This window comes from Argiope bruennichi, chromosome 2 (genome assembly GCF_947563725.1).
Source record: "Argiope bruennichi chromosome 2, qqArgBrue1.1, whole genome shotgun sequence".
NCBI classification, from domain to species: domain Eukaryota; kingdom Metazoa; phylum Arthropoda; class Arachnida; order Araneae; family Araneidae; genus Argiope; species Argiope bruennichi.
The window spans coordinates 25,479,159-25,490,741 of NC_079152.1; the positions used below are offsets into that span (position 1 = coordinate 25,479,159).

Consider the following 11,583-nt stretch of genomic DNA (forward strand, 5'->3'; position numbering starts at 1 on the left):
TTTCCATGAATTTGATTTCTAAAACATACAAATTTCAATAATTGTTGAAAGTTTTTGCTTCTAATATCTATATCAATAAAAATATTTTTATCTAATACATTTTAAAGAAATGTATTGTACATAATTATCAAGATATTGACGATTATTATAGGCAAACAGGTGGTTCATCTAACACTAATTCTAATCCGAGTTATTCATAGGTTTTTACATTCGAATATTACTATTAAAATGAATCAAGATCTTTTAGATAAATAACTTTATTAAATTATTATTTGAATATCGAAAAGAAAGATAAATTAAGCCACATGTTAATTGAGAAAGAACTGCCTGTAATAATACAATATGTAGTATATGTAGCTTACATTGTTGCTTGCATCGAAACACTTGAAAGTTTAGAGCTTTTGTAACAAATATTTAACGAATTAACCTAATAATGAATTCACAGACATGTCTGCAACAAAATAGAAATGTAAGCTTGTTTACATCTCCTCTAAACATCCTAAGAAGCTCTAAATATTTCGAATTGTGAATTCAATTCAATCACTTTTGAAAAGTGTGATAATGAAAGAATAAAATAAATTCTACCTGAATCCGTCTGTTTAAATACATTTGAAGTAGTAAGACATTTTCTAACAATGTATCTTGATACCATGAAATTGAGTCAGTCTTCATTCGGATTTAAATATTCGATTACGAACTCGAAACATCTCTTTCAATTCAATGCAGGCGGAAATCTTAACACCTGCATGAAAGGAGTCAGAAACTCTTTAGATTCCACGATGTGACTACGATGGTATTCATCTTGTATTTACATTCTTTTAAATTCTTTTTTTAACTCCTAATCAAAAGTGTCATCAATAGCAATGCGTTGTTAGTGTAATTATTAGTTATGCCTCTTGAATGTACGTATATACATATTAATAACTAATTAAGAAACATGGTTTCGGCTAGTCAGAAAGCTTATAAGATTGATTACATTTCCATTTAATTAAAAGCTCTGGTTTTCTCTTACCATTTCTTTATTAATTAAATAAGGATCTATATTTGCAAATAAATTCATTCATGATTGTATTGTATTGTCTTCTATTCTGTTTATTTTTTTAATGGATTATAAATGCTTTTACTAATCTAAATTGGTTTAGCAGAGATAAACCGAATCGACAAGCAAGCGAACTATTTTAGTTATTTTAATAAGTAGGGATTTAGCTATTTTGATAAATAATAGTGTGTCATCAGTATTAAAATATAAGCACACTACAATACGAAAGGGAGCAGCTTTATATTTCTTAGAAACTCGGAAAAGTTTGCTTCTGTGATCACTGGGAAAGTATTCAATTAGTCGGCCGCTGACAAAACTAACAGATGTAACCGCTGACCAGTATAATGCTTGTGGCTGTGGACGCCTCTAACAAAAGAATAGTGTATTATAAATAAAAAATATTTTTGATTTAAATTTGTCAGAAGAAATTATTATTAAAAATAGAAAAAAAATTTATAAACTATGTATTTTGTTCAGTCTTCGGTATTCTCGGCAATGTGACATATATCGGCATACGCTTCCATATAATCCTGGCCAATAGTACTTCCTCTTTATTCGATCATACGTTTTGGCAAAACCGAGATGACGGGTGATTGAGGCATTAGGAAGACTTTTCAAGACGCCACGACGAAACTCTTTTGGTACAGCCAGAAGTCATTGTTGTCCCAGAGGGTTATAGTTCTTCTTGTATAACACTTTGTTCCACTTTTGAAAATTTTGGTAAGCGTTTCTACAGAGTCTGAATAATGGACTTCATACGTTTAGTCTTCATTTGCTCTTTTCTATAATCTATAATAGCTGCAAGAGAAGAAATATTTTCAGTGTTCTCACCTGTTGCTTCAATAAGATACTTTCTAGACAACGAATCAGCATCGGAATGTTGACGGCCGCTCTTATAGACGATATGAAGTCATACTCTTGCAACCATAAGACCCAGCGTGCAAGTCTTCCAGTTGGATCCTTGACATTGATTAAACAACATATAGAGTGGGGGTTCGTTACTACGGTGAAGGGTCTTCCGGAGATATACGGTTTAAATTTACTAATAACCTGGATGATAGCAAATCACTCTTTCTCCGCCGTAGAGTAGTTCTTTTCGGCAACTGCCAGAGATCTGGATGTGGTCTTATTGGTCTTTTTTTACTTTCTAATACCTGTAATAACACTTCACCGATGCCATATCCACTAGCGTCAGAGTGTATTTTCGTTTCTGCGTTAGGTAGAAAATTTCCTAACACCGGGCAACTGGTTAGTAAATTCTTTAGAGTCGAGAAAGATTCCTTTTGCGGCGTTCCCCATAAAAACTTTCATTCTTTCATTTCCTCTGCAAGGGTTTAGCAATCAGTAATACGAGCATAGACCAAGAAAGCTTCGGACGTCTTTTGTGGAACAGGAAAATTGGTTACAGCAGCTACCTTTTGTGGATCAGGGTAGATTTCGTGTTGGTCAACTAAATGTCCCAATATCATAAGTTTCTTCTTGCCAAAGGAGCATTTGTAGAAATTTTGCGTCAAACCCTGCGACTTGGATGCACTTCAAAATATTTCTCAATCGGGCTTGGTGTTCTTGGAAATTCGGTCCATACACAATGATGTCGTCGATATATATATATATATATATATATATATATATATATATATATATATATATATATATATATATATATATATATATATATATATATATATATATATATATATATATATATATATATATATATATATATATATATATATATATATATATATATATATATATGTGTGTGTGTGTGTGTGTGTGTAGAGGTATGTTAACTCTGGCTCGAAAAACATGCCTCTACTAATTGGATTATACATCAAATTAAATATCTCTCACGGGCCCTAGGGGAAAGCCCGGTTGAGATTAATGCGTAGAGATGGCTCATATTAAGAGAATCACACACTAATTTAACACAAACAAATTTAATGAACTGGACGAACGGCTGGGCCGCTTTACATCGAGGGACGCTAGTACAGTACCGAACACAGTTCTTAGAGCGGGAATCAGATAGCTTCTTATTGGCTGTTGAGAGACGACGCGAGCGCCGTTAGGATGACACTCCGTACCGCAAACGCCGCTAGGATGACGCTCCGTACCGCTAACGCCGCCAGGGGGACGCTCCGTACCGCTAACGCCGCTAGGGGGACGCTCCGTACACTACAATCGGCCGTCCTGATGATCTTGACGTCCTCGTCAATCTGAGAAAGAATCTGAAAAAACTCAAAAAAGAAAATTTTAGATTTTTGCAAACATTTTAGATTTTGTAAAGTAGTTGATTTATGCAGTTGTAGACCAAGGCTTCATATAATCTACTGCTGTAGAGGTATGGTTGGGGCCTTCGTGGATTCCCACTTTCTCCACTAGGTACCTCTCGTGTGGCTTCTTCGCTGTGATGCGATAGGGACCGTGGAACTTCGGGCGAAGCTTCAAACCACTGCCGAATTGGGTCCTCTGTATGGCCACTAAGTCACCTGGATTATATTGAGTAGCTTTCTTCCTGCGCTTGTTGTAAGCTCTTTTATTCTCTTCTTGAAGGCGCAAGATATTCTGTCGCGCTTCTTCGCGAATGTCCTCGCGGTTGTCGATGACCATTTGCTCATATTCTTCCTGTAGGATATCGAGAATTTTCTGGTCATTTTTATGCCTCATTTGCACACCGATCATGAGTTCGAAAGGAGTAAATTTTGTACTCCGTGGAGTAGTAGAGTTAAATACACGTTGTGCTGCTTGAACATGAGTGTACCATTTCGTGGGATCATTGATGGACAGTTTGGCAAGCAGGGGGATAAGAGTTCCATGAACTCTTTCCACTTGTCCATTTCCTCGAGGTATTCCTGTGGTGATTTGAATGTGATTAATATTTTGATTCGCGCAATAGTTTGTAAATTCCTTGGAGGTAAATGCGGAACCTTTATCCGTGATGATGCGCATAGGATTTCCGAATACTGCTTCCTGCAATTGCAGTTTCGTAATTGCATCATTTGCAGTTACACCTTTAACAGGATATAACCAAACAAACTTTGAGAATGCATCTATTATAGTAAGAATATGATTATAATTTTTATTGGTTGACACTAAGGGTCCAATAAAGTCAACATGGTAAGTACTTAGAGGAAAGTTTTCCTTCGGAATAGGATGTAAGAACCCTTCAGGTTTACCACGCTTCCGGTTGACTAGGATGCATTCGACACAGTTCTGTATTACCGATTCAATACTTTTTTGCATATTCGGGAAAAAATAGTCACGTTCGATAATGTTTTTAGTTTTCTCCACGGCGAAGTGCCCTTTTGAATGCGCGTTCTTAATTATTTCGTGTTTCATTAGATCAGGTATTACAAGCAAACGACGGTTGTCCTGACATTTATACAGAATGTTATTTTGTACCACGAAATCAACTTGGTTGTTATCTTTACATAATTCTTTCAATTTTTTTATGTATTCATCTGACATCTGTGCCACTTGCACTCGCGCTGTTAAATCATCACAAAGTGCAGTCATGGCTGTTGGGTATCTACTAAGTGAATCAACGTGACGCATTTGACTACCTGAGCGATGTACTATCTCATAATCGAAATCTTCGAGGAATAAAACCCAACGCGCTATTTTAGGAATAAATTCTTTTTTAGTAATAGTCTGTTTGAACGCAGAGCAGTCAGTGACAGTTTTAATTTTAGTTCCTAAAATGTAAGTACGGAATTTCGTTAATGCTTTAATAACAGCTAAAACTTCTAGTTCATAGCTCGATGGATTTTCTTCCTGAGGTGTTGTTTTTTTACTCATATAAGCTATGGGATGTAAATTATCATCGTCGTCAGCTTGAAGAAGGATTCCACCGTGACCTAATTTGGAAGCATCTGTATGGAGTTCCAGTTTGGAACCTGGTTTGTACAGATGTAAAACTGGATCTTGCGATAATGCTCTTTTAAGGGTCTCAAACGCTTTTATTTGAGAGGGACCGAATTCAAATTTTACACCATTTCTAAGTAAATCGCTTAGAGGTCTAGCTATTAAAGCATAATCTTTAATGTACTTCCGAAAATATCCCGTTAAACCCAAGAAACTTTGGATTTGTTTTTCATTACGTGGTTGCGGAAAATTTAGTACGGCTGAAGTTTTTTCAGTTGATGGCCTAATTTGTCCATTTTCGATTACTTGACCAAGAAAGTTAATTTTTTCTTTCAGAAACTGACACTTTTTTAGATTTAACTGTAGGCCAAATTCAGAGGCTAAGTGTAAAACGCGTTCCAATTTTTGAATACCTTCAGAAATGGTTTGAGAGGGGATAATAATATCATCCAAGTAAACAATTAAAGTTCCGTCATGTATTAATTCTTGAAAAAATTACTTGAATGTAACGTTGAAACATAGCAGGTGCATTCGTAAGTCCGAAACAACATTTTTTAAACTGGAATAATCCTTCATGGCTAATAAAAGCCGTGTACTTTCTGCTGCCAGGAGTCAAATCAATATGAAAGTAAGCATTTTTGAGATCCAATGTGGAGAAAATTTTGCCTGAGTGTAACTTATCAAAAATATCTTCTATATTTGGTAGAGGAAATTTATCTTTGATTGTTTTTTTGTTCAAAGAACGGAAATCAATACACAGTCTGGGTTCGCGATTTTTACGTTTCACTAAGACAATTGGAGACGCATAATCAGAATAGCTTTTTTCGATGATACCCTGGGCAAGCCATTCCTCGATTTGTTTTGTAACTTGTTGTTTTTCTATGGGAGCAAGTCTACGAACCGGTGAAGTCACAGGTATGTCATCAGTTAAAATAATAGACATTTGCAAATCTGTAGTTCGGATTTTATTTGGAGAGTAATTTGAAATTAAATTAATTACATGATGTTTCAATTTTTTATCAGATAAATACCCTATATCAAAATCATTTTCAGAATAAACATTTAAAACATTTGTGCATACTTCCTTCACTAACCATTCAGAATTCACATCAGAAAAACTCTGTTCAAAACAAGTATCAGTTATTAAATTAACATCAACAGATTTATCTTTATTCAAAGATATATCATCACTCTGTAAATAAAATTCAGAGTCAGCATTTATTTTCGAACCAGTAGTAATACTTTTATTTTCATTTAGGAGAGAAGTTGAATTATTATCATTTTTATTGGGAAAAGTATTTTTAAGATCTAAATAACTATTAGATGGTAAAATGCATTCAAAAGAAATATTAGTATCAGCAGCTGCTAAAACTCTTTTTACTTCTGACTTTTTATTAGCATGACTAATATCTATCGCCACTAACGGAAGACTGACAATTGAACTGTTCGCTAAATTAATTTTTGTGCTACGGCCTACATAATTTAATTTCTTTACATAATGAATTATATCATCTTGAAAATGGATGATATAATTTGTTGTTGTTGTTGATGCAAAAAATATTCTTTTTAATACACAATACCTTTTTTGAAAAAAAACAATGTAATTTCATTCTAAAAAAATAGTTCTCATTACATTTTAATTTAAAAAAAAAATATAGGTATGAAACAAATGTAAGCAATTAGAAAATTTCTAAATGTCTAATGCTATGCAAAAAAGCTGAAAGGCAAAATATTTATACACCTCTTATTCACATAAAATCAATGTAAAATGATTTGATATTTTTTTGATTTAGCATTTCAGAGATAAATAAGCTTTAATTATAAGTATTATCATATAGATTATTAATAATGACCATATATGTACATATATATGGCCATGTGACAAGTAAGCAAATCAATCAAGAGTATAAAAGTTGAGATGCATTTGTGCATCATGTATGCATTTTCTCTTTATATTATATCAAATCATTTGAATTAAAGAAATGCTCCTTTACAATTTTATAAACAGATGAAGGGCAGATAAATTAGAAGAGGGCTATGATTTTGCTGATTTCGATATTAGTAAAATGTCATTAGGGTGTGTGAAAAAGATTCTACGAATGTTTTTAAAAAGCAATCATTAAAAATCCTCTTTCAGGTTCAACAAATATAAACTACTGCAGATGAGGATCGCTATATACAGACAACAGCCAAAAGAATCTGTTGATTAAATTCTATAGAAATGGCTCAAGGAATAAAGATAAACGTAGATTATCACACCAGAACGATGGTTAAGAGATTCACTCATTGTTACTTTGTTTACCTTTAATGCAATAACCATGAATAGTGTCGTGAAACTGCCAAATGGACTAATAAGCAAGGGAGATGTATACTGTTCATAAATAGAAGCAAATGTTTTGTATTGTTCGATTCGAGACGCCTTGTATTTGGTGCAAATAAGGAACTACCTATTTTTTTATCGCTAGCTTCTTGCTAGTTTACAATATTTGAATATGTTCAACATTTTCACTCTACTTTTATTCATGGAAAAGGAAATATGAATGATCTATCATATTTGAAAGTTGTTATAGTTCACCATATCTTCAATTTCCTGGTGCTTTGACTGGAATGGCCAATGTTGTCACCAGGCTTTAATCCGATGACATTCTGAGTTAAATTATTTTATTTTTTTAAGTTTTTGTAAAATCTGTTTTAAAAAGAATTGTGAACATAGAGTCTATCCTTACTTATTAAGTAGAATATACTATATGTTAAAGATTGCTCAGACTGTTATTTAATATATTTATTAGCTTGCTTCAATACAACTAACAGGATGCTATATATCCTCATATAATGCAATCAAAATGAGTTGAATTATTTTAATATTGCAAGCAATTGCGCCTTTTATATGAGAAGTTACAGCATAAGATAGCTTACATTTACATTATATTATTCGAGTTCCAGATTCGAAAATCAATTCTACAAAAGGAACCCCCCTTTCCCATCTGTCCACTTCTTTCTTTTTGTCTATCAATGTTCTATCAATGCTATATAAAATCGTATTTAATATCAAAAGTGGAACTTCTTCAGTAATTAAACATTACAAGATTTCGAATTAATAGCAGTATTTTGAAAACAATATCTTGTTAACATATAACAAATCAAGTCCTTACTTAATATGTAAAAATAGTACTAAGTGTTTTACTGCATTGAAATTTTAAAGCAAATTACTATAAAATCGCTATTTAGCGAATAGAATTATTTAAATAATAATACATTGTAAATTAAAAATCTACTAAATGCTTCAATAATTTCTATAAAGAAATTAATTTAATATTAGTCATTTATATGAAAATAGGAAATAAGTTAAATAAATGAAAATGAAATTACGAATGAATTACATTTCTTATTGAGTTAAGAAATTCCAGACATGCAGCAACTCAGATCAATTTTCAGAATTCTTAAAAGTAAGCAGTAATTGGATTCTGCCTCAAGACCGTCTTTGAAATGCCGTTTCATTAACTAAAAGTTTTCTATCAATGCATCTGACTCACCACAAATTGAGCCGGCTCGTGAATATTCATTTACGAATCAAAAGAAGAAACGGCTCTTTCATTTCAATGTGAGAGGTAATATCAGTGTCTGCATGAAAGGAATCGACACATGAGTGGGTATAACAAGGTGGTGACAAAAATACTTGCTTTGACATTATAAGTATTACACTCCAATTTCAAAACTTTGACGAAACATCAATGAAATGGTGTACTCTTTTAAGAGTTCCGAATCATGTCATTTGAATGCATCGTCTTGTTAATTAGAAAATTGAATCCACTGTTTCTATTAGACATCCTTTTGAAATTACAATTTAGAGCTTTGGGATTTTTGTAATATTTTACTAATAGTAGAAACTGCATAATTATTTATTTCTAAATCATTACTTATTATTTTCAAATAAATTTTATCATTATCATTAAAAAATGGGAGATGTCTGTAACAATTTTATTTGCTGATTCAAAGAAATTACACAAAATTGTGACATTTTGCGAGAAATATTATTTCTCAAAGTTACTTAGTGTAAGTAAAAAAAAAACTGATTTTATTTTCTGATCAGACTAATCAGAATCGAATCGCTGGTCATTATTGTCAGCAAGTCAGACATTACTTCGAAAATGAAAAAAGATTCCTTCGTCTTTTCAATGGAAGTATGAAAAATTTGGAATGCATTTTTAATTTTCGATAATCTCTTTTTCAAATTATAATTTAAACATCAATGGAGATACATTCACCTTAAAGAACGTTTCAAAAAAAATTAAAGACTCTTTTTATTTATGATTAATTAAACATTTATGAATAATATTAAATAATAATTTAAGTTATAAAGGATTCTTTAATTGAACCGAATGAATGAAATGATTCTTTAATATATAAGAGATCAAAATGTCTCATAAGGATCTTGTTGGCTTCTACTGTTTATTCCAATCTAATTGGGAAATAGATTCCTTCTAAGAAAATTAGAAATGATCATGCTTCTCGACTATTTTGAAAACGACCATGCTCTTCCAATTGTGAAATACTCTAAATGAAGTAAAGAATTATAAGAGTCGAGAAATAAAATGCAGAAAAAATTACGAAACCTAAATTTTTATATAGTATTTTGGTCCGATTTGTTATGTGTAGTAAAATAATCCTTACATACCAACATTTTAAATAAAAAATAGTATTTCTTTTACAACCAATGAAATTTTTTAAATCATTATTTTAACGATATTTTAACAGTTGTTTCAAGACGTTCTTATCAAATTGAAATTTCTAAAGATATGTGCTTCAAATTTTTGTATTTCTTCAGATGCACGACGAGAAAGTGTTGATGAATTTCTGAAAAAGTGTTAATTGTCAAGAATTTTGATAAAAAAGAATTTTTATTAGATAAGACTTCATTTCTAAACAAATGAAGAATTTATTTGTTTAGAAATGATTCCCTCATTCATATGATGTAAATTCCCTCATTCCCTCATTCATAGGGGAAGGTATAACCTGGTTGGTAAGGCGTTGAATTAGCGTCCCTTGGGTTGCGAGTTCGAACCCCACTGTCCCAAGACTCTCCGTGTATGTGTGGCGGCTGGCACACGTATAACTCTGCCGTGGTCACAAAGTCCTCCATGTCGAGAGTAATACCATTGGGAGTACCGGATCAGGGGTGATCGTTCTCTGATTCAGGTCTAAATTACGATCTGTGAATGAAATGCTTGAATGAAGTCCGCCCCGTAAAAAGGGTCGTGACATGTGTGTAGCTAAGTCGTACTCTTGGCCCTAGTGGCGCTACTGTAAAAACAATAGATGCACTTTTGGCTTAAAATCACTGACTTCTAAAGTCAGTGGGCTTATATATGAAAAGTGCCATTCGAAACAACTACATATGATGTATGAAAACATATTTTAGATACAAAGCAGCAATAAGATCAAATTTGATATTTGCCATTTTATTTTAAAATAATAAAATGGAAATATAAATCTAGCGGATGAAATGCTTTAAATACCAAGCTACTTTGAATTTTTTATACATTAGTGAATATACAACATATAATGAATATAGCTAAACATTTCCTTAAATCCGAGCAAAATAGGTACCAAATATATTTGTTTGAGTGTTTTGAGCGCAACATTGAATGATATTTTAATTAAAGCATTCAAAGTAAATTATACTTCAGCTTCTACTCATTATGCAACTATTTTATGTGGAAAAATATGGGATTATTTGGTGAAATCCGCTCAGCAATGCTGTTTAGTTTAGAACGTGGTTTCAGACTAATGGGACATTCGCACACTAATCTATCCTACCATGTACTACGCTTCTGCTTAAATTTTCTAAAAGTAACATTATTGGATAAGGAGATTCCATGTGAGTATCCTCCAATATTTACAGACTCAGTCTTTGAAGTAATTTCTCTGGGTTTCTAAAATATCAAGTCTAAGACAGAGAAATGCAGAAAACCGTATCCGTATGGCACTTAAATCTGTAATATAATTAATTTGCGTAATTTGAAAGAAGGAATTTATTTCGTTGGTAATTTTCTGTATTTTTATCAAATGCAGCTAGACGTTTCAAGAAATATTATGATAAAGCTTTTTTAAATAAAAGTTCTAATTTCATAATTATAACTGGATTATAAATGATGTGCCTTTTTGTAAAGAAATGAGGCTCTTTTATTGCCTTTGTTTATGCTGCAAATTATATTAGTTTTCATATTTTTTTGTAAACCGCATATTTAACGTTTCTGATCTTTTCATTTTAGCTTTAGAGCAAATATTTTAATTCTTTTAAATTTAAATTTCAATCATTACCAGAAATAAATTTGTAAACGATCTAAATTTTTCTTAAATATTTATTCCTTTATCAATTTAGATTTAAAAACGTAAAAGATTTTTTATCAATTAGTAGCAGGAACTTTTTTTCTGAACTTTATTATTAATTGGGAATAGGCGATTGTATGAAAACTTAAAACATTTCACATTCAGTAGTAGTACATTTTTTTATTTTAAGCTGCATAAAAATAATTCTCAACCTTAGTTTCAGCATTTTTTTTATTCTTCAGTTTAAAGTATTATTTAGGAATTATGTATGAGCTTAATAGGCCTCAAAACGTTACTTCCGAAAGAAATAATGCTTTTTGAGGTATAATAAAACCATTTGCTGAATGAAA

General features: G+C 31.9%; 1 protein-coding gene across 1 annotated transcript; it reads right to left on the bottom strand.

Moving 5' to 3' along the window:
• Positions 1 to 3,334: 3,334 nt before the first annotated feature.
• Positions 3,335 to 5,846, bottom strand: LOC129962144 (uncharacterized). The gene is made up of 3 exons (XM_056075881.1): positions 5,684 to 5,846; positions 4,394 to 5,061; positions 3,335 to 4,009 (listed from the first exon to the last, which is right to left on the bottom strand). The coding sequence occupies exons 1-3, from the start codon at positions 5,844 to 5,846 to the stop codon at positions 3,335 to 3,337; spliced, it is 1,506 nt and encodes a 501-aa protein (XP_055931856.1).
• Positions 5,847 to 11,583: the final 5,737 nt, after the last annotated feature.

Bases quoted from the DNA above. Each gene is read 5' to 3' on its own strand.
- LOC129962144 (XM_056075881.1), bottom strand. From the start codon at position 5,846: ATGTCTATTATTTTAACTGATGACATACCTGTGACTTCACCGGTTCGT. The intron at 5,062-5,683 runs GTAAAAATCGCG...ATGCTTTAATAG, and splicing joins TCCAATTGTCTTAGTGAAAC to CTAGACCTCTAAGCGATTTA. The intron at 4,010-4,393 runs GTAATACCTGAT...CTGCAATTGCAG, and splicing joins AGGACAACCGTCGTTTGCTT to GAAGCAGTATTCGGAAATCC.